Source organism: Thalassophryne amazonica, chromosome 14 (assembly GCF_902500255.1).
Source record: "Thalassophryne amazonica chromosome 14, fThaAma1.1, whole genome shotgun sequence".
NCBI lineage: Eukaryota > Metazoa > Chordata > Actinopteri > Batrachoidiformes > Batrachoididae > Thalassophryne > Thalassophryne amazonica.
The window spans coordinates 32,984,319-33,007,239 of record NC_047116.1 but is presented as its reverse complement, the minus strand read 5'-3'; the positions used below and the strand labels follow the sequence as shown (position 1 = coordinate 33,007,239).

General features: G+C 45.6%; 1 protein-coding gene across 5 annotated transcripts in view; it reads left to right on the top strand.

The window, feature by feature from the left end:
* The window catches only part of LOC117525137 (plakophilin-4-like), a 237,110-nt gene that overhangs the window by 116,607 nt on the left and 97,582 nt on the right, over window positions 1-22,921 (top strand). For all 5 annotated transcript variants that reach the window (XM_034186983.1, XM_034186984.1, XM_034186986.1 and 2 more), the window contains one exon: window positions 12,875-12,909. In XM_034186983.1, the coding sequence (XP_034042874.1) occupies window positions 12,875-12,909 (35 nt within the window). The remainder of the gene's footprint in view (window positions 1-12,874; window positions 12,910-22,921) is intronic.

Here is a 22,921-nt window from a genome sequence, read left to right as displayed (position 1 = left end):
CTGCATCAATTTTTTTTCCTGAAACTGTGAGAGACTTCCAGGTAGACACCATTCGGAAAATTAATATGGCTTTCAGGGACGATTTTATGGGGATTACACAGATTAAGGAGTGCTCCAGACGGTTTAAAGACCGCCCACAGCGGCTGAGAGCTCGCCGCGCTCCAAGCGCCGATCGACAGGCTCAAACCCCGCTGAAACAACCAGATCATTTCCAACGTGAAGGCTTTGTTGATCCGGGACGTCGTCTGACTTTCACAAAAAGGCAGAAGGCATGGACATCAGCACTTTTTCGGCACATTCTACTGTTACAGGAGGTTTTTTCATGGAAAAAGAAGGTGGAGGATTGCGCCACCGTGCCGCTCATGGCGCGGGACAAAACCACGTCTGTGTTGGTCTCACAGGACAGCTTTCAGGTGGCTTTCAGACGGCTTCCGGTTGCTTTTCAGTCGTGTGAATATCCGAGAAAATGAGCATGAGCTGGACATGCCCCAACATGTCCTGTGAGACTTCATCATGGCGTTGCTTTGCGCCATGCGGCTTTGCCGCGGCGCGCGGAATTCCTCCGCTCCTCTTTCCATGACAAAAACTCCTGTAACAGTGGAATGTGCCGTTCATTTCTAAACTGGATGCTGTCTTGATCCGGTATGTCGTCTGACTAGCACAGGAATTGCGGAAGACGTGGACATCAGCACTTTTTCGGCACATTGAGACAGACGTGCGGAGGATGGAGCCGCATGGCGCAAAGCAACGCCATGATCAAGCTTCACAGGACATGTTGGGGCATGTCCAGCTCATGCTCAATTTCTTGGATATTCACACGACTGAAAAGCAACCAGAAGCCGTCTGAAATCCGTCCTGTGAGACCAACACGGAGGTGGTTTTGTCCCGCGCCATGAGCGGCACGGTGGGGCAATCCTCCGCTTCTTTTTCGATGAAAAAAACTCAGTACACAGTAGAATGTGCCGAAAAAGTGCTGATGTCCACGCCTTCTGCCTTTTTGTGAAAGTCAGACGACGTCCCGGATCAACAAAGCCTGCACGTTGGAAATGATCTGGTTGTTTCAGCGGGGTTTCAGCCTTTCGATCGGCACCCGGAGGGCGCTGCGCTCTCAGCAGCTGTGGGCGGTCTTTAAACCAGCTGGAGCACTCCTTAATCTGTGTAATCCCCATAAAATCGTCCCTGAAAGCCATATTAATTTTCCGAATGGTTACCACCTGGAGGTCTCTCACAGTTTCTGGAAAAAATTGATGCAGCAAAGCTCCAAATCGTTCAGACATTTATTCGCAATAAAAATCCGACGAGAGGGGTGGACCACTGCTCACCCAAAGCCTGCTCACAGGCGAATGACGCAACCGACAGGCGTGAAAAACCTCACGCATGCGCACGAAGGTTCAAGCTTGGCTGATGCAATCACACGTGATTCAAATCCATATGGTTTTTGCAAAAAATAAAAAGGTCCAATACTTTCTGGACAGAGCTCGTATATTACCTAATAAACAATGATCCCCAATCCACGTAATTTGGTTGCTGAGCGAAGGGAAATTGGGGTTTCATGCAGAGCAAAAAGCAGAAAGTGATCAATTTTGAAAGTTGTGTGATATTTGCTGTGCTTGGAGTGTGTTTTTAGTGTGTGCTTTGTGTAGTGTAGTTATTTTATTTTAGTGCATCAAAATAATCAGGCGTGTAGTGTAGCTATTTTATTTATTTAGTGCATCAAAATAATCAGGCGTCTTTCTCTCTCTCTCTCTCTCTCTCTCTCAACTGTGTGAAGACAGTTGCAGCGTGGAGTGCGTCATTAGAATATGAACCAGAGCGTGATCAATCTGATGATGAAGTGGACTTTATTGTTCTGGTCTGGATGAACACGAGAGCTGGTGGATTCACAGATGTGCACACAGATCAGCACAGTGGATCGGGCCGCGTGCTTCTTGTGCCACCTTCTCCAGGACTCAGGCACTACAGAGCTCTCCTCCAGCGCTGAGTCCTGGAACACAGAACAGGGTGGAGACACACACTTCCCCAGCAGTCAGCAGGCTCCAGGGGCAGAGAAAACAGGAGTCCAGTTAGAGACCCCCCCCCCTCTCCCCCCCCCAAAAAAAGTCCAAAACACCTTTTTCTGTTATGTTGTTTTTTTTTCTTAGCCGCTAACAGCCAGGACAGTCTGTACCAACACCAATAAAAATGCTACCAAAACAAGGAATTATGGAAAAATACACATGGATATTGAGGTGGAATATCTGTACAAATTTTGGGGGCTTCTGGTGTGCATTGGACAGGAATCGTTTTTCTGAGTGGGACAAATATAATTTATGTGGCATCTCATTGCATGGAAATAGCCACAAAAAAAATGCCTGAAGCATTTTCTGCATTTTAATGTGAATTTTTGTATATAATTTTGTTTATGCTACATTTTTACATATATTTTTGAAATTTACAATTTATATTTACATTCTAAGTTCTAAAAATGATTTTGGGTTATTTTTTTCCATCTTGTCAAATTTTCTTTTTAAAATGCAACAACACAAATTGCCCCGTCCCACCAAAAACGTAATGGTCATTCCCAAATGGATACATCCCAGTTAGATGTGTAGAAATGTACATGCAATTCATGAAAAATATACAGACGCAAATAGGTCAAAATCAGAAGTTAGGAAAACAACTGCCGGTTTATAGTATCTGAGAACGAATGCCTCCAAGTATCTGAGAACGAATGCCTCCCAGTTAATGGTGTCTGACTTATCCAAGCAGAAACACACGTTCACCTGAATAAATATTTTAGTGGATAAAATTATTTTGGAAGAATGTCAGAATGCATACATGGAAGATGTGAAACATTCATTATGTTGTTGAATAAAACTAGGGATGGGACGAGTCATCGTAATAGTCAAGTATGACTAGCTAACATCCACCTAGTTGACTATTTTTTATCAGTCAACCAGTCGAAAATCGTTTAAGTTCATTAAACCCTTAAAAGAATAGACCTGCTGGAGCTGCCACCACTCAGTGAAGAAGGTGTGTGAACCCTGGCAGGTGAATTAGTCAGCTCAAACGGGTAGTCTATGCCTAGTAAATGAGTGCAGGTATTGTCTTCATACTAATGTTGTTTTTTGTATTGGGGATTTTGTGCTTATATTTGTTAAAATAAATGTCACATTTGAATTTTACCATGAAGATTCGAAATTGGCTTAATTCATTCAATGTCAAATATAGGCGTCGACTTGTCAATGACTAATGGTACCGACTAGTCAAGGAGTGATTTTCAGTGGTCATCCCAAACCTTATTAAAACTACTCAAAGTGGATCAGTTTTCAGCTTTTGCCCACTATAATGGCAAATATGACAAGCTCTGTACCTTACCAACTAAATATGCACATGAATCCACCAAATACAAGTCCATTTAGGGTCCATCTGACCAGGATGTGTGTCGCTGGACTGAAACGGTCTTAATTAATCTGTCAAAGCTTTTCTGCCCTCACAGTTTGTTTACTTGGTTAGAGCTGAGTTTCCACATACAACATTTGCATTCCATGTACGGTCAGTTGTATCTGTGATGCATATATGGAGCTGATAGACACCACTCAAATGAATGCTTCCTTTGCCATAAGCTCCACAGCAGTATGTTTCAGTTGCAGTAGAATGTACCACTACACAACAAATAGGTAACAGGTCTGTTTTTGATTGATGTCTGAGCTGAAATGCAGTGGCCAATCAGATCGTCAGTCATCACATCGTCATGTCCTGTTATCATGAATATTAACAGCACAGCACATTTAATCATTGTAGAAAAGACAAAACAAAACAAAAAAAGATGTGGGGGGGCATATCTGGCAAACAACACAATGCAGGTGTTTCTTTATTTAATAAATAATGGTACATTTTACAGTGATTTTCTGCGTATAATCCCTGCTGCACTCTTTCTTTACTCCAAAAATCATCAGTGTCTCACTCTGCTCGCGCGCACACACACACACACGTGCTTTCAGTGTCAGTCTTGAATTTCTTTCTTCTCTCTTTTTCTGTCTCTTCCCAAGCGATTCTCCATACTTATTGCAGCAAACACATATGTAGGATGGACCAAAAATGCAACAAAGACGTGGTGTGTATATGAACCAACGCAAAGTGTGTGGAATTGTGGCATAAATCCAGCCATCCATGGAAGATGAGATGAGGCTCTCCACATAGCATTGACACACCTACACTGACCAAAAGGAAATATAACTTAAATCGTTCTTCTTATTTAGAAACACAAGAAAATTAGGTTATTTGGACACATTCTGATCAAGTGCAATTTGCGTACATATTTAAATCATATAAATCCAACAGACTTTTTTTTGTTCCTTCTTCTTTTTCAGTGTAACACAAAAGGTGAAATATGCCAGAATTATTTTCATTGTATATACTGCAGCTCCAACACTGTTGTGTCCAGCAGGCTGGTCACCAAACCCCTTGACCTGGGTTTTAGCCGCTCTCTCAGCAGGTGGGTCAAGGGGTCACTTTGTCTACTCCTTATATACATATAACTGCATCTCAGCACACCCTTCAAATAAAGACGTTTGCAGGTGACACAACAGTGGTGGGCATAATCTCAAATAGAAATGAGATCATTTATGGAGACGAAGTCTGCGAGTTAACATGTTGGAGAACAACCAGCCATCCAACATTAAAAAAAAAAAAAGTTAAATAACTGGTTATACAGTGCATCTGGAAAGTATCCACAGCGCTTCACTTTTTCCACATTCTGTTATGGTACAGCCTTGTTTCAAAATGGAGTAAATTCATTTTGTCCTTCATACTTCTACTCATAACACCCCATGACAACATGAAAGAACCTTTTTTTTTTTTTTACAAATTGATTAAAAATAAAAACCTAAGGAATCACGTCACAGTTGGTTATATGGTCGCAATTTAGAGCTTTTAGAAAGGCGTTTTACAGAGATGTGTTAGCGGAGCCATAAAATGGCTATTTGCAACCGTATAACAGCATGAGCATCCGCAAATCATCAGACACAAGGGGCTTATTCCTATTCTAATTCAATTCCATTGTTTGCATGGTTTATTTGTCTGTAGGTAATTCGGTCGGTGAGGCTTACCGTTGAGCCAAGGCAGCATCGTTCCAACAGCGGTCAAGGCGCGGCGTATGATATGATATATATGATATGACATGAGATTTATTGTCATTGTCATTACACGAGTGCAACAACAACGAAATTATGTTTACACTCCAATTACCTCAGACAAGATACAGCAATTAATCCATAGTTATTACTTGTTTACCATAATAATGGCACACATCAGAATTAAAGACAACACATATACATTTGACAGTGTTTATGTGCACTAAACTTGAAGCAGTCCCTCACCCGAATTGAGGCAAAGTGGGTGAAGGCTGTAGCAGGAGGGGCCCGCGCCACCCAGCTTGGGGGGTTGAAGGCTGCAGCAGTAAAAACCACGCTGCCTTCGAGGTAGCAGGGAGGAAGCCAGGGTGAGGGTGGTGGAGAGACACGGGGGGGGGTGTAATAGAGATGGAGGGAGGGAGACGTGTCGTGTGCAGATGAGTTAAGTTTCTGTCAGTTTCTGTCTGTGTGTGTAAAGTCTGACATTGCTAGGCAACAGCGGCGGGGGGGGGGGTAGATCCTTCTGGGGGAAGAACATGGTATTTGGCCTTCAGGAGCCAATAAGGCTGCCATGTTGATGTTAGGCGGAGAGATACAGAATTCCATTTACTGCACCGCTGACCATCTAGAGTCCAGATTTATGAAGAATATTCTCCAGTCCTCAGCAGAACATTCCTTTGCAATGCAGCGTATATGCTCCAAGATGGTCTCCATTTTGCGTTTGAGTTCAAGAGTTCACGCAGTCTGAGATTACACAGTATTGCCCAACTTATTAATCATGATGGACTGACGAGGGGGTGAGATTCTGGGTAGGTTCCATCAGGGCACGCAGGGTCCCCCAGTCCTGATTTCCTTGCCAAAAAAAAAAAAATGGTGTCAATAACATTGAGAGACCAGCTGATCAATTCCATGGTTAATCCAAATCTTAATTTGAAGAATTCACAGTCTGGTGAAGCTGGGACTTTGAAGGTCGGAGCAGAGATAGAGAAAAGGAAAAGGAGGAGAGGGGAGGAATGCGACCGTCCTTGCCGGAGTCCCAAGCTGAGTAATCAACAAACGTGAAAATCCATCAAATCTATCAAATATGAAACGGTAGTTCTGTATCAGAATCCACATCAATGCTTTCGTAGGGTATCTTAAATTCACCCATTTCGGTGGCGGTCGAGCCCAGGCAGTGTCGCTCCAACAGCGGTCAGGGCGCGGGGTAATCCATCAAACGTGAGAATCTATCAAATGTGAAATGGTAATTCTGTATCAGAATCCACATCAATACTTTCGTATGGTTGCTTAAATTCACCCATTTCGGCGGCGGCTTCGATATGCGCTTTTCTCTCACTCTTGCGCTCAGCTAACAGCGCTAACAGTGCGTCTTGTCACATAAATCGACAGTTCCATGTCCTGACTATATTGCGCATTGCATGTGCACTTGCGCGGAGGACAGGAATGACTTTGAACAGGAATGACACCTCGTCAGAACACTGGTCAGGGCGCGGAGTAATACAGTAGTGTTCAGAATACAGTAGTGTTCAGAATAATAATAACACCCCCTTTTCTACTTTTTTTTTTTTTTTTACTAATAGCCCAATTTTATAGCCTTAAGAGTGTGCATATCATAAATGCTTGGTCTTGTTGGATTTGTGAGAATCTACTGAATCTACTGGTACCTTGTTTCCCATGTAACAATAAGAAATATACTCAAAACCTGAATTAATCTTTTTAGTCACATAGCACTATTATTATTCTGAACACTACTGTACATCTAAATGTGAAACGGTTGAATATTTCGCCACCATTACCCCAATATTATAGAGTCTGAAATCTCACACACTTAACCAATCACATTCGTGGATAAAATGTAATTGGATTAGAATGTATATTTACTTGTGTACTAATGTGAGTGTATCATGCTAAATGTTGAATGTAACTTAAAATGCAATGACAATATAGACATTCCATTCCATCCCCGTCACGTGATTTCACAACCTGAATGTGAACACTTCCTGAAGAAAACTCAAATCTATAGCAAATTGATGCTGTTGTTAGATGGAATCATCTGCAAGAGGAACTGTAGTGAAACTTTCCCCGTCATTTTTTTCCCCATCTTGAAATTCACACATTAAAAAGTTTTATAAACTTAGTTTAGGGTTTGCAGCAGACACCTGCCTGTCATTGGCAAGTTTATCATAATCCTCAACCTGATAAGAGTCCAGGTGTTCCCCGTGTACTGTATTTAAGAAACTAGCTTGCTGCTGCAAGCATGAATCAGATTATTCACACACATTTAGATTCAGTCACGTTTCCCAGTCGGGGATTAGCTACCATCTAGCACTTCCTAAGCATTTTATAAAGTGTGTAACACTATTTCCTCACGTTTTATAAACTAAAGAATGGGATGTATGAAATGGCTCTTTGCTGGACATTTGTGTATGAATAGAGATTAGTGTTAGCAGCGTAGGTCACACTGCTTTGCTCAGTAGCTCAGTGGGAGAAACGGCAGAGGTGAAAGTACACGGAGTATTCTCATGGTAGTCATTACATTTCGTGACACCTTCCGAGGTGACCACCCCATTTATTTCTATGAACACATGGGGCAGTCATCAAAATTGACTTCTGTGAAGGCTCTTAAAAATATGCAACCTCCCACAGGGTCTCTTATTAGCCAACGGGAATTATGAGAAACAAACTGTCTGGTCAGCATTGGATTTGTATGTCAGTACTGGCAGGTTGACAGCTGTGTATACTACTTTCAACTAATCAGTCAGCATGAAGCATGCATGGTGCATTGACCTCTGGAAAGGCTCTTAAAAACAGGCAGCCTCCTGCCAGGTCCCTTAATACAATGGGAATCATGGGGTTACAAAAAGTCTGGTCAGTGTTGTTCTTGGATGTCAGCATTGGCAGGTTTACGGCCATTTATACTACTTTCAACCAGTCAGTCAGCATAAAGAGTGCATGGTGAACTATCATTACAGTAACCATTCTTGAACTTCATGTGCCATGGTTCATTGGAGCACAAGGTCTTTTTAATTGGCTGTGCACTTGTGAGAAATGTTAATGCTGCGTTTACACATAGGCAGGATGTCATATTTGATATTTTTCCTGATATTCTTAACGTGACTTAACTCATCTGAATAGGTTTCTTAATAGTGCGTGTGTGTGTGTGACATTCGTGATTTTTGTGGAGCATGTTTTTGGCTGTCAAAAAATCTTCCACGAATGTCACGCACCACCCTCATTTCGCCTCATGTCATGAAGGTCACAACTGATCAATCTTGATTAGTGGTGATCCTTAATAGAGCGTGACAGCGTTCTTCTCTGACGTGCGCACAATTAAACCCTGCTGCACCGCATTCAGTTTCATTGCTGCAGTATGCTGAAGATGGACAGTGATGCCAAGTCGGCTGAAAGTCTTGTTCCAATGCTCATCAGCGCACTCCTACAAGTGTTCCACCTGCTGCTGCTGTGCCTGATGTTTGGGAAAATGAATGAGACCAGAGCCGTGTGGAGCCACACATGTGGCTCTCTCCATCTCCTCCTCTCTGTGCCACTCCATGGCACAGAACCCAACTAAGCATGCAATCGCAAAGTTCTTCTGCTGTGGATTAATCTAGATTTTGAGGAGCAAATTGGAGAGATCTGAATTGTTCAGCAGCTGATGGAAGAATATGGGTGTGTATGTGTGTGTGTGTGGAGACAATTCGCCTCATTCACAACGTGACAGAACGTAACGATGTGCTGTTACGTGCAATAGCACAGAACAGCACGGAACATTATTCTTGACAGTGCGTAATGGTTCCTGATAATTCACCAGCAACACGTGCCATTAATCGTAACACGCGGTAACAGGTTGCAGCAGTTCCCGAGGACACGTGATGTCTCTGCCTCAAATCATCACGTTTGTGACTTGTCGTCATTATGTGTAAACGCAGCATAAAGCTTACTGAGTGGAAAAATCAGCGGAGTGGTAACATCAGAGACTTGATTGTAGTTACCAGAAAATGCTGTAGAGGGGAGCAGTTCCATGGGATATAAATAATTACCTTTGAGACAAGATTCCAAACACATTCTCCACATGACACGCATGAGACAATCTGGAGTTGTAGATAATTTTTCTGTGATTCCGGGAGTGATGAGAGAATGGTTTTATCAGCTGCATTGTGAGAGCAAGTGTATCATTGGCAACGAAATGATTATTTTAGCGTGGCATCAAGCAGGACAAAGTGGGACGCATTGGCACAACGAAATGTGCGGCAGTCCCGGGATCAAATTTGTGAAAGCCTAAAGAAGAAATAAAAACAAATATTGTATGTCCGTCACAGTTTCTTTATTTTTGAATTTCTGATGTTAACAGTCTGTCAAAGCCAAACTTGCTTTCAAAGTCAAAATAATGTAGTTCAAACTGCATTGCTTTATTTTTAAATATAAATTGTCAAGAGACCCACACTATCACCCACACCCACACTATCCACTGTGTCCACCATTCTACTACTTTTGAAAAATATTTTTTCTAATATTTTTTTCAAACTTTAAAAAATGTTTTTGCCAAAGCAATGTGTGCAATGTTTATTATTTTATAACGGCTGAGTGGATCCTCATCATTTGATTGGTGCTTTGTATGTCACATGACATGGATTATTCATCCCATTTGTGTTGCATTACATGTAGAGTGCGCTGTGGTTCCATTTAGAGTGCAAATTTTGTTCCATACGTTTGGTACCATTGCAGTCTGCGCACACACACGCACGCGTCCATACATGCACATACAGGTGTGGGCGCCCGTGTGCACACACACGCACACGTCCATACATGCACGTGCAAGTGTGGGCGCCCGTGTGCACACACACGCACACGTCCATACATGCACATGCAAGTGTGGGCGCCCGTGTGCACACACACACAAAACGAGCGCGCGCATACGCACACAAAACTAATCCACTGCACTGTAAGCCATCTGGAGGCTGTTAGCAGGAAGTTAGAATGAAAAGTTGGACTTTTTTTTTTTTTTTTTTTGCTGCACTGAGGAAATGCGCTGTCCTTTTTTTGGTAGTACATGTGCGCTCAAGCGCATCCCTTTTGTGTGAGCGCACGATGACAATTTAATTGAGCTAACTGACGGTGCTAGTTTCTCAGTCCAGCCAAAAATCACATCACCTTTTCATTTTAACAGCTCTTCATGCACCCAGACGGCTTACTGCGGAGTGGATTTGGTGTGTGTGTGTGTGTGTGTGTGTGTGCGCGCGCATTACAACAAGTCTTTTTTTTGCGAGGGGGGGGGGGTACGAAGTCATTGGACTACACGTCACAATTTGGACTCCTATATAAAGTTTGTGTTGGACTTTAGCAGCAGTGGAACACCAAAATGTAAGTCCCTTTTCTATTGTTTATAAATTAATAAAATATCAAATGACAAGGATCCATTTTAGCTGTTATATTAAACAAATAATGAATGGTTTTACATTCTTTCAATGGTACCAATATTTAATTTGGTGAAAGCTGGAACATACCATTCAACTCAGCTTCACCTCTTTGAATGGGAGGTTCCAGCTTTCACCTCATGAAATATTCATACCATTGAACTCGTAAACATTCATTATTTGTATATTATTAATATGTATATGTTGTGGACATGAACGAGCGAAGCTTTTCAGCATCTCACAATGTTATTTAGGTCCTTCAGACATGTTTTTCAGTAAATGCTTCTGGGGAGCATTAGCATGGCTATAAACCTTCAGCTTCACCCCCAGACCTCCCAACTACAGCCCTCTTATCTCCCTGCCATTTTAAGCATCTTTATTTATTTGTGTCTCACATGCCCGGAAAGTCCTCACTGTGTCGTTGAGGTCCTTCACACTTTATTCTCAGTAAATGCTTCTGGGCAGCATTAGCATGGCTAAAAATGTTCAGCTTGTCGGATGCTTCACCCCCCGACCCCACCCCAACTAGTGCCCTCTTAGCCCCCCACTATTTTAATAATTTTTCTTTATTTGCATCTCACATGCCTGGAAAGACCTCACGATCTCATTTCAGTCCTTCACACTTTATTTTCAGTAAATGCTTCTGGGCAGCATTTGCATAGCTAAAAAAATCTTCATGCAGTTTACACACTAAATAGTCACTGACTCATCTTATGGCGCTCTGCCTCTCACTTTAGCATTCACGAATTCCGTGTCGACTCAACATTTAGCATTTCCTGTTTCAGTGTCGACTGTGCACTGAAGTGCCGTGAGATCTCTATTCACGCGAGATCTCCTCTTGCTATTTTTTAATTTATTTTTTTTTAAATTGAGACAAACAAAAAGTTACACAAAACCCTTACAGAGGATAAACATAGCAGCGCAGAAACAGCGTAATAAGGTTAATATCCTCTGCTGTAGCTCCAGGAAGTGTTAAACATTTGACATTTCCTGTTTCACTGTGTGCTCAAAATTTGGCACTTCCTATTTCAGTGTCAATTTGCCACTGAATTCCCGTGAGATCCCATGAGATCTCATCAATTGTCAATCCAGGAAGTGTCCAACATTTGACATTTCTTTTTTTTTTCCCCGTGGACTCAAAATTTGGCACTTCCTGTTTGGGACTTTCTGTACCATGTTCAAGCTTGCACTGCTTCACTCATTATTATTATTATTATTATTATTATTATTATTATTATTATTATTATTATTATGGTTTTATGTGCAAAAAATGGCTTTAAACTGCCTTTTTAGTGAATCACGTTTAATTTATCCCATACTGACCAATCAAAAACACATTTATCGGGCCGATTCCGATCGGATTCTATCAGAATGGCACATCCATAGTTTAATTATATGTGCACTTCTGATCTATGTGACAACAGGGTTGAGCAATGCAGATTTTGAGGAAATTAATGCAGAAAAGCCAGACTCTGCACCCCCAGAAACAGCACTGTTCATACACTATGAATCTAATTCTATAATTGAATTTACCCTATTTCCAGCCATGCTCTTGTTGTTTATTGTCCTTCTCATGTATTGTAAACATATGTAGCAGAACACAGTTTGGTTATTAAAGTGTAATTAGTAGTGTTGATGTGCCAACTGGACTGTGCTACTGTATGGAGTCAAGTTTTTGAGCTGACCAGCAAACAAGTGGAAACACCATGTTAAGGTCATCTACTTGGCCACGTTTTGTAATAGTTGGATTTTGTGATGCAGGTTTTAATATTATAGAACTGCTACACACATATCTCTTGTTTTGTAAGTTGGCCTCTCCTGACATGTTCAGATCAGCTGTGATCACCCCCATGTCACTATGTCCATCTGAAAAATGTATAGACTTTGTGCTACAGTAGACACTGAATGTCTGGTTTTTGTCATGATGTCAGGGCTATGTCTAAGTGTACTTTATGACTTATTCCAGTGCTATATTTATTCCAGGAGCTTCTTGTACTGTTTCAGTTCTCAACAGGGGGAGATCTAATTCTCTGAGCTTTTGTATTATTTGACTTGGTGTGCTTATTAGTCAAAGCTATGGGTGAAAAATGACAGACCATAAATCTGATCTCGTATATAGCTTTGTTATTGTTGGTGCTGTGGATCCTCCAACTGCAGCCATTACCAAAAGCAGCTTTAGAGCTCGGTAAACACACACAAAAGGAACAGACGTGTACATCTAAGTTGTAAATATTAAATCTGTATATTCTTCACATCTGTTAATCTAACATTAAATTTAAGTGCTGTGTCTCCTGTTTTTTTAATGTGTGTGTTCACCCTTTTAACCTCCTGTTTTATTCTATACAGCTCATCTGAGAAGTCCCTGCCTTGGAGAACTGCAGGTATGTTCACTCGGCATGAACATTTACCTGTTTCGGGAACTGCTTATCTTGTACAGTGTTGATTTTGAACAAGTGGAGCTCTTTAGTCTTCAGTAACTATGTCAAAAGATGCAGGTTAATTGTGAGCAGACGACCATTTTGTTTGCACCAATCATAAAACACTTGGATAAAATAAAATTTAACCTTTAAAAAGTTTTTTAAAGGTTTGAATATTCCAAACCTTGAAAGTACCTTAAAGGTACCACTATACTTAAGATGTAGGGCAGATGGAATAAGAACCAATTAACTCCCTGCTGTCACTCCCTGCTGCTTCACTGTCTCTGCAGTGGCTCTTGACATCAGAAAACACTGCACAGAACATTCAATGGCTTCTTCATCTTTTTCTGCTTCTTTTCTTTATATTTGTTTGTGGTCTATGAAGCTTTGACATTCTTGGAGAGCAGTGGCTTTCTTGGGTCCTTGTCACACCATAACAATTTAGCCAAAGTATGAAAAATGCGCCGAACATGCTGGATATGTCGAATACATTATACAGCTGTGCACCATGTCAATTTAGCCAGCATATGCTGACAGCCCTCTTTCCACTGAACGGTCCGGGTCAGAACAGTTAAGTCTAGCTTGGTTTGCGTTTCCACTGCTAGCAAAACCCTTTTGTTTGCCATGCGGAACACATAAATATTGGCAAGCACGTCATCAATCAATCAATCAATCAACTTTTTTCTTATATAGCGCCAAATCACAACAAACAGTTGCCCCAAGGCGCTCCATATTGCAAGGCAAGGCCACACAAAAACCATGAAAAACCCCAACGGTCAAAATGACCCCCTATGAGCAAGCACTTGGCCACAGTGGGAAGGAAAAACTCCCTTTTAACAGGAAGAAACCTCCAGCAGAACCAGGCTCAGGGAGGGGCAGTCTTCTGCTGAGACTGGTTGGGGCTGAGGGAAAGAACCAGGAAAAAGACATGCCGAGAAGGGGGGCAGAGATCGATCACTAATGATTAAATGCAGAGTGATGCATACGGAGCAAAAAAAGAAAGAAACAGTGCATCATGGGAACCCCCCCACAGTCTACGTCTAAAGCAACATAACCAAGGGATGGTCCAGGGTCACCCGATCCAGCCCTAACTATAAGCCTTAGCGAAAAGGAAAGTTTTAAGCCTAATCTTAAAAGTAGAGAGGGTATCTGTCTCCCTGATCTGAATTGGGAGCTGGTTCCACAGGAGAGGAGCCTGAAAGCTGAAGGCTCTGCCTCCCATTCTACTCTTACAAACCCTAGGAACTACAAGTAAGCCTGCAGTCTGAGAGCGAAGCGCTCTAATGGGGTAATATGGTACTACGAGGTCCCTAAGATAGGATGGGACCTGATTATTCAAAACCTTATAAGTAAGAAGAAGAATTTTAAATTCTATTCTAGAATTAACAGGAATGAAGAGAGGCCAACACGGGTGAGATATGCTCTCTCCTGCTAGTCCCCGTCAGTACTCTAGCTGCAGCATTCTGAACCAACTGAAGGCTTTTTAGGGAACTTTTAGGGCAACCTGATAATAATGAATTACAATAGTCCAGCCTAGAGGAAATAAATGCATGAATTAGTTTTTCAGCATCACTCTGAGACAAGACCTTTCTGATTTTAGAGATATTGCGTAAATGCAAAAAGGCAGTCCTACATATTTGTTTAATATGCGCTTTGAATGACATATCCTGATCAAAAATAACTCCAAGATTTCTCACAGTATTACTAGAGATCAGGGAAATGCCATCCAGAGTAACGATCTGGTTAGACACCATGCTTCTAAGATTTGTGGGGCCAAGTACAATAACTTCAGTTTTATCTGAGTTTAAAAGCAGGAAATTAGAGGTCATCCATGTCTTTATGTCTGTAAGACAATCCTGCAGTTTAGCTAATTGGTGTGTATCCTCTGGCTTCATGGATAGATAAAGCTGGGTATCATCTGCGTAACAATGAAAATTTAAGCAATACCGTCTAATAATACTGCCCAAGGGAAGCATGTATAAAGTGAATAAAATTGGTCCTAGCACAGAACCTTGTGGAACTCCATAATTAACTTTAGTCTGTGAAGAAGATTCCCCATTTACATGAACAAACTGTAATCTATTAGACAAATATGATTCAAACCACCGCAGCGCAGTGCCTTTAATACCTATGACATGCTCTAATCTCTGTAATAAAATTTTATGGTCAACAGTATCAAAAGCAGCACTGAGGTCCAACAGAACAAGCACAGAGATAAGTCCACTGTCCGAAGCCATAAGAAGATCATTTGTAACCTTCACTAATGCTGTTTCTGTACTATGATGAATTCTAAAACCTGACTGAAACTCTTCAAATAGACCATTCCTCTGCAGGTGATCAGTTAGCTGTTTTACAACTACCCTCTCAAGAATCTTTGAGAGAAAAGGAAGGTTGGAGATTGGCCTATAATTAGCTAAGATAGCTGGGTCAAGTGATGGCTTTTTAAGTAATGGTTTAATTACTGCCACCTTAAAGGCCTGTGGTCAAGCACGCATATGCTGTCGCCCGGCCTCTCCACTCCACACGAAGGCCAAACAGAGTAATTTTGTTGTGTGGGCCGCCAGAAGAGGAGGTACTGCTGGCCCACCACCAGAGGGCGCCCTGCCTGAAGTGCGGGCTTCAGGCACGAGAGGGCGCTGCCGCCATGGACACAGCGGGGGGTGACAGCTGTCGCTCATTACCTCTTGACAGCTGTCACCCATCTACTCAACATCATCTCACTCCATAAAGACCAGACGTCATCTCCACCTCGTTGCCGAGATATCATACTTCATTGGAGGTAATATCCTCAGCCGTTTTGTAATTGCAATATTTGTATATTGTGAGTGTTTGCAGGAGTACCAGTTCCTCCGTCGGTGGAAGCTGTGAGAGCGCTGAAGGCACTCTTTTCCCCTGAGGAATCTACAGTACTCTGCAAGTTATTGAGTGAGAGGTGGAGGTGGCATTCTCACCGTTGTTGTTACTGGGTGTACACACACCCACACTTGACTGTCTTTGTTCTTCGCCAGCAGTACCAGATCCGACAGTCGGGGACGGTGATCACCTGGGAATTCGGGACTTGGCGGCTCCAGTATTCACCAGGTTCTGGGGCGGCGGAAATCGTGTGGTTCCGGCTCTTCTTAGGACAGACGTCTTCTATCCTCGAGCCTGCCCACACGTCACCTTTGTGTATTGACTGTTATGATATTCTGAGATTGTCTGTATATTCGTTGTGCACATTCACAACATTAAATTGTTATATTTTGGCTCATCTATTGACCGTTCATTTGCGCCCCCTGTTGTGGGTCCGTGTCACTACACTTTCCCAACAGGATATCTCGGCCAGCGTCATGGACTCCGAGGGGCGTCACCCGGCTGTTGAACGACCAATGGGAGAGCAGGGAGCGCAGGTGTCTGCAGGAGACGTGATTGGTGAGCTGCAGCACATTCTCACCGCCTTTACGGCTCGGTTGGATCAAATGACTGAGCAAAACATCCTCCTGAACCGCAGGGTGGAGGCTCTCTCCGCACAGATGGCGGCGAGCGCTCAGGGCGCTGCTGCAGCTCGTCCTCCTGCCGACCCTGTGCAGGATATAAACGTTCCAGTGGTGGTTCAACAACCCCTCCCACCATCCCCTGAAGCATACATAAGCCCTCCTGAGCCGTACGGAGGTTGTGTGGAGACGTGCGCGGATTTTCTTATGCAGTGTTCGCTCGTCTTCGCACAACGTCCCGTCATGTACGCGTCAGATGCTAGTAAAATAGCTTATGTGATTGCTCTGCTTTGGGGTAAAGCACGCGCCTGGGCTACGGCGCTCTGGGAACAGAACTCACGGTTGTTATCAGCATACACTGGGTTTGTGGGGGAGTTCAGAACAGTGTTTGATCACCCTAACAGAGGAGAGACCGCTTCAACCGTGCTGCTGTCAATGAGACAGGGACGCGAGAGCGCAGCCGCTTATGCAGTCGACTTCCGCATCGCGGCTGCGAGGTCCGGCTGGAATAACGTTGCGCTCCGCGCCGCCTTCGTAAACGGACTGTCGTTGGTTCTGAAGGAGCAGCTGGTAGCTAAGGAGGAACCGCGGGATTTAGATGGGCTTATCGATCTCGTTATACGGTTAGACAATCGGTTGGAGGAACGCCGTTGGGAGCGAGGCGAAGGACGTGACCGGATACGCGCCGCCCCTCTCCCTTCCGGGTTCGAAAAGGGGCCGCCCTCCCCACGCTCCACAGCCGCAGCGCTTTGTGGGGCAACAGCTCCCCCTGCTGACGTTGTTAGGGAAACGCACAGGGCCAAAATGGGGAGGCTGATCTGTGGAGAGTGTTTTCTCTGCAGCTCAACTGAGCACACACAGAGAAACTGCCCCAAACGGCCAAAACGACAACACTCGCCCTTAGAGACTGGGCTAAGGGGGGGTTAAAACATTCAAGTGAGACACACACAAATTGCCACACGACTCCCAGTCACAATCCTGAGCGGGGATTTAACCCTTCAAGCCCGAGCATTGGTGGACACGGGGTCAGAAGGGAATCTGCTAGACAGCAGATGGGCAAGGGAGGTAGGGCTCCCTCTGGTGGCGCTTCCTTCGCCGTTGCAGGTGCGGGCACTAGATGGCACCCTCCTCCCTTTACTCATACACAAGACACCACCAGTAACTCTGGTGGTGTCTGGAAACCACCGGGAGGAGATTGAGTTTTTTGTAACTCCTTCTACCTCCCGTGTGATTTTGGGCATCCCATGGATGTTGAAGCACAATCCCCGGATTGATTGGCCGTCTGGGGTGGTGGTTCAGTGGAGCGAAACCTGCCATCAGGGGTGTTTAGGATCCTCGGTTCCTCCCGGTTCACAGGCTAAGGAGGAGGTCAAAGTCCCTCCCAATCTGACGGCAGTGCCGGTTGAGTACCACGATCTTGCTGACGTCTTCAGTAAGGATCTGGCACTCACCCTTCCCCCGCACCGTCCGTACGATTGTGCCATTGATTTGGTTCCAGGCGCTGAGTTCCCGTCCAGCAGGCTGTACAACCTCTCACGACCTGAGCGCGAATCAATGGAGACCTACATCCGGGACTCATTAGCTGCCGGGCTGATCCGGAACTCCACCTCCCCGATGGGGGCAGGTTTCTTTTTTGTGGGCAAGAAAGATGGCGGACTTCGTCCATGTATTGATTACAGGGGGCTGAATGAGATTACGGTTCGCAACCGATACCCGTTGCCATTGTTAGATTCCGTGTTCACCCCCCTGCATGGAGCCAAAATCTTTACTAAGCTGGATCTTAGAAATGCGTATCACCTGGTTCGGATCCGGAAGGGAGATGAATGGAAGACGGCATTTAACACCCCATTAGGTCACTTTGAGTACCTGGTCATGCCGTTCGGCCTCACCAACGCCCCAGCGACGTTCCAAGCCTTGGTTAATGACGTCTTGCGGGACTTCCTGCACCTATTCGTCTTCGTATATCTGGACGATATTCTCATCTTTTCTCCGGATCCTGAGACCCATGTCCAGCATGTACGTCAGGTCCTGCAGCGGTTGTTAGAGAACCGACTGTTTGTGAAGGGCGAGAAGTGCGGGTTTCACCGCACGTCTTTGTCCTTCCTGGGGTTTATCATCTCCTCTAACTCCGTCGCCCCTGATCCGGCCAAGGTTGCGGCGGTGAGAGATTGGCCCCAACCAACAAGCCGTAGGAAGCTGCAACAGTTCCTCGGCTTCGCTAATTTCTATAGGAGGTTCATTAAGGGCTGCAGTCAGGTAGTTAGCCCCCTGACAGCCCTGACCTCTCCAAAAGTCCCCTTCACCTGGTCGGATCGGTGCGAAGCCACGTTCAAGGAGCTGAAACGACGGTTCTCTACTGCGCCAGTTTTGGTGCAGCCCGACCCTAGCCGCCAGTTCATGGTTGAAGTGGACGCCTCTGACTCAGGGATAGGAGCCGTGCTGTCCCAGAGCGGAGAGACCGATAAGGTTCTTCACCCGTGTGCCACTTTTCATGCAGGTTGACCCTGGCTGAACGGAACTATGACGTTGGCAATCGAGAACTCCTTGCGGTGAAAGAGGCTCTTGAGGAGTGGAGACACCTGTTGGAGGGAGCGTCTGTGCCATTCACGGTTTTCACTGACCATCGGAACCTGGAGTATATCAGGACCACCAAGCGGCTGAACCCCAGGCAAGCCCGCTGGTCACTGTTCTTCAGGCGTTTTGACTTCCGGATCACCTATCGCCCTGGGACCAAGAACCAGAGGTCAGATGCCTTGTCCCGGGTACACGAAGAGGAGGTCAAAACTGCACTGTCGGATCCACCGGAGCCCATCCTGCCTGAGTCCACTATCGTGGCCACCCTCACCTGGGACGTGGAGAAGACCGTCCGGGAGGCCCTGGCACGGAGCCCGGACCCAGGAACAGGTGCTAAGAACCGTCTGTACGTCCCGCCAGAGCTGCAGTCTTGGACTTCTGTCATGGTTCCAAGCTCTCCTGTCATCCAGGGGTGCGAAGGACCGTGGCAGTTGTCCGGCAGCGCTTCTGGTGGGCGTCTATGGAGGCAGACGTCTGGGAATATATCCAGGCCTGCACCACCTGTGCCAGGGGCAAGGCAGTACACACAAAGGCCCAAGGACTCCTCCAGCCGCTGCCGGTGCCTCATCGCCCCTGGTCCCACATCGGCCTGGATTTCGTCACGGGCCTCCCGCCATCCCAGGGCAACACCACCATCTTCACGATAGTGGACCGTTTCTCCAAGGCGGCCCACTTCGTGGCCCTCCCGAAGCTCCCAACAGCCCATGAGACAGAAGACCTCCTGGTCCACCACGTTGTCCGTCTGCATGGGATACCCTCCGACATCGTCTCAGATCGTGGTCCCCAGTTCTCCTCACACGTCTGGAGGAGCTTCTGCAGGGAACTGGGGGCCACCGTGAGCCTCTCGTCCGGGTACCATCCACAGACGAACGGACAGGCAGAGCGGGTCAACCAGGAACTGGAACAGACCCTCCGCTGCGTCACAGCCGCGAACCCGACGGCCTGGAGTAACCATCTGGCCTGGATCGAGTATGCACATAACAGCCAGGTGTCTTCGGCCACCGGCCTCTCCCCATTTGAGGTCTGTTTGGGGTATCAGCCCCCGTTGTTTCCCGTGGTGGAGGGAGAGGTCGATGTGCCCTCGGTCCAGGCCCACCTGTGGAAGTGCCGTCGGGTGTGGCGCTCCGCCCGCTCTGCCTTGTTGAAGGCCCGGACGAGGGCGAAGACCCATGCAGACCGCCGGCGAACCCCGACCCCTGCTTACCAGCCCGGGCAGGAGGTGTGGCTTTCCACGAAGGACATCCCCCTCCAGGTGGACTCCCCGAAACTCCAGGACAGGTACATTGGCCCCTTCAGAATCCTCAAAGTCCTCAGTCCTGCCGCAGTGAAGCTCCAACTCCCGGCTTCACTGCGGATCCATCCGGTTTTCCACGTGTCACGTGTCAAACCTCATCACACCTCACCCCTCTGTGCTCCCGGACTGGCGCCCCCTCCTGCTCGGATCATCGACGGGGGGCCGGCTTGGACGGTGCGCCGGCTCCTGGACGTCCGTCGGATGGGTCGGGGGTTCCAATATCTGGTGGACTGGGAGGGGTATGGACCCGAAGAACGCTCCTGGGTGAAGAGGAGCTTCATCCTGGATCCGGCCCTCCTGGCCGACTTCTACCGCCAACACCCCGACAAACCTGGTCGGGCGCCAGGAGGCGCCCGTTGAGGGGGGGGTCCTGTTGTGTGGGCCGCCAGAAGAGGAGGTACTGCTGGCCCACCACCAGAGGGCGCCCTGCCAGAAGTGCGGGCTTCAGGCACGAGAGGGCGCTGCCGCCATGGACACAGCCGGGGGTGACAGCTGTCGCTCATTACCTCTTGACAGCTGTCACCCATCTACTCAACATCATCTCACTCCATAAAGACCAGACGTCATCTCCACCTCGTTGCCGAGATATCATACTTCATTGGAGGTAATATTCTCAGCCGTTTTGTAATTGCAATATTTGTATATTGTGAGTGTTTGCAGGAGTACCAGTTCCTCCGTCGGTGGAAGCTGTGAGAGCGCTGAAGGCACTCTTTTCCCCTGAGGAATCTACAGTACTCTGCAAGTTATTGAGTGAGAGGTGGAGGTGGCATTCCCACCGTTGTTGTTACTGGGTGTACACACACCCACACTTGACTGTCTTTGTTCTTCGCCAGCAGTACCAGATCCGACAGTCGGGGACGGTGATCACCTGGGAATTCGGGACTTGGCGGCTCCAGTATTCACCAGGTTCTGGGGCGGCGGAAATCGTGTGGTTCCGGCTCTTCTTAGGACAGACGTCTTCTATCCTCGAGCCTGCCCACACGTCACCTTTGTGTATTGACTGTTATGATATTCTGAGATTGTCTGTATGTTCGTTGTGCACATTCACAACATTAAATTGTTATATTTTGGCTCATCTATTGACCGTTCATTTGCGCCCCCTGTTGTGGGTCCGTGTCACTACACTTTCCCAACAAATTTAATGTTTTTAAATTTCATTTTATTTTATTTTTGTCAAGGTGGATCATAGCATTTATTTTCATTGCGTACAGAATGCTGAAGAATCGATTGATGCCTGTGGTAAACGCCGATGTGAATGAATGAGGCACTGTGACTCTTTCAACTTTTAAAATAAGTTCATTTTCTTGTTGTGGCACAAAGCACCGGCATTCTCTGGTTCAGGCTGAGAAAGGCGTAAAACACAGTGGGACTTTTAAAATGCTGCGATTCTTCAGCCACGACAAGGAATTAAAGTATTTTCAGATGTTACCTTCCAAAATCAGTATGCTTTACTTGGATACGTTTTCATCGCTTACCTAAAATTTGATACGCTTACCTAAAACTTACTTCCTGCGTATGCGGGATGTATCAGTCGTATGCCTGCGTACACCAAAAAATTTTGGGCATGTACAATATTTTCGACGTACTCGCCGTATTACGATGTATATAAACTAGGGGTGCAACGGTTCTCGGTTTAAAACCGAACCGTATGGTTCGCTATGCACGGTTCAACATGCCGTTATGAACTGCAATTTTTCGGTCATGCCGGAGATTGCTACATCACACTCTGGCTGTTTCCACAACCCAAAAAAAGTTCAGTGATCGCAATCTTGAATTTGCATTGCGTGAACCACAAAAAAGTTTTAAAAGACAGCAGTAGAACGATTCTCCCATCACCCTGCTGGGAGATACTTTTTTCGGCTACTTTTCAGGGTGATGCCGCCCGAGGGAGGACTGGCGACTTGGTGGGATATTGATCGAACCACGACAGCGGGCTGACCTGAACGGAGAAGCCGCAGTTCGGGCATCATCCCTGGGCAGAGCGAGGCAGGCAGCCGGGGGGATGGAGCAGACCCACTCAGTCCGAAATCTCCCACTTTTTGGATATATGCAAAGTCCCAGTTTGACCAAAGGAGTTTAGTTCTGCAGCTTTATCGAGGTGAGAAGAATATAAAAGTAAAACGTCATGTTTACTGCACTGCTGTGAAGGTTCAATGATCGGCTAACGTTAGCTTAGCCTTTTAGCACAGTTGATCTGAGTGAACACTTTAATTTGTAAGTGGTTCAGTCTTTTTTTATTTTTACCAAATAAAGCTACAGCTTTTTTCGGAGACCACAAAAGCTCAACTTTAACTTTTTTCTGTGAATATATATGTGTGTGTGTGTGTGTGTGTGTGTGTGTGTGTGTATACGAGGTCTGTTAGAAAAGTAACGGACCTTTTTATTTTTTGCAAAAACCATATGGATTTGAATCACGTGTGATTGCATCAGCCAAGCTTGAACCTTCGTGCGCATGTGTGAGTTTTTTCACGCCTGTCGGTTGCGTCATTCGCCTGTGAGCACGCTTTGGATCAAGACAGCGTCCAGTTTAGAAATGAACGGCACATTTCACTGTTACAGGAGTTTTTGTCATGGAAAGAGGAACAAAGGCGGAGGAATTCCGCGCGTTGCGGCGGAGCTGCATGGTGAAAAGAAA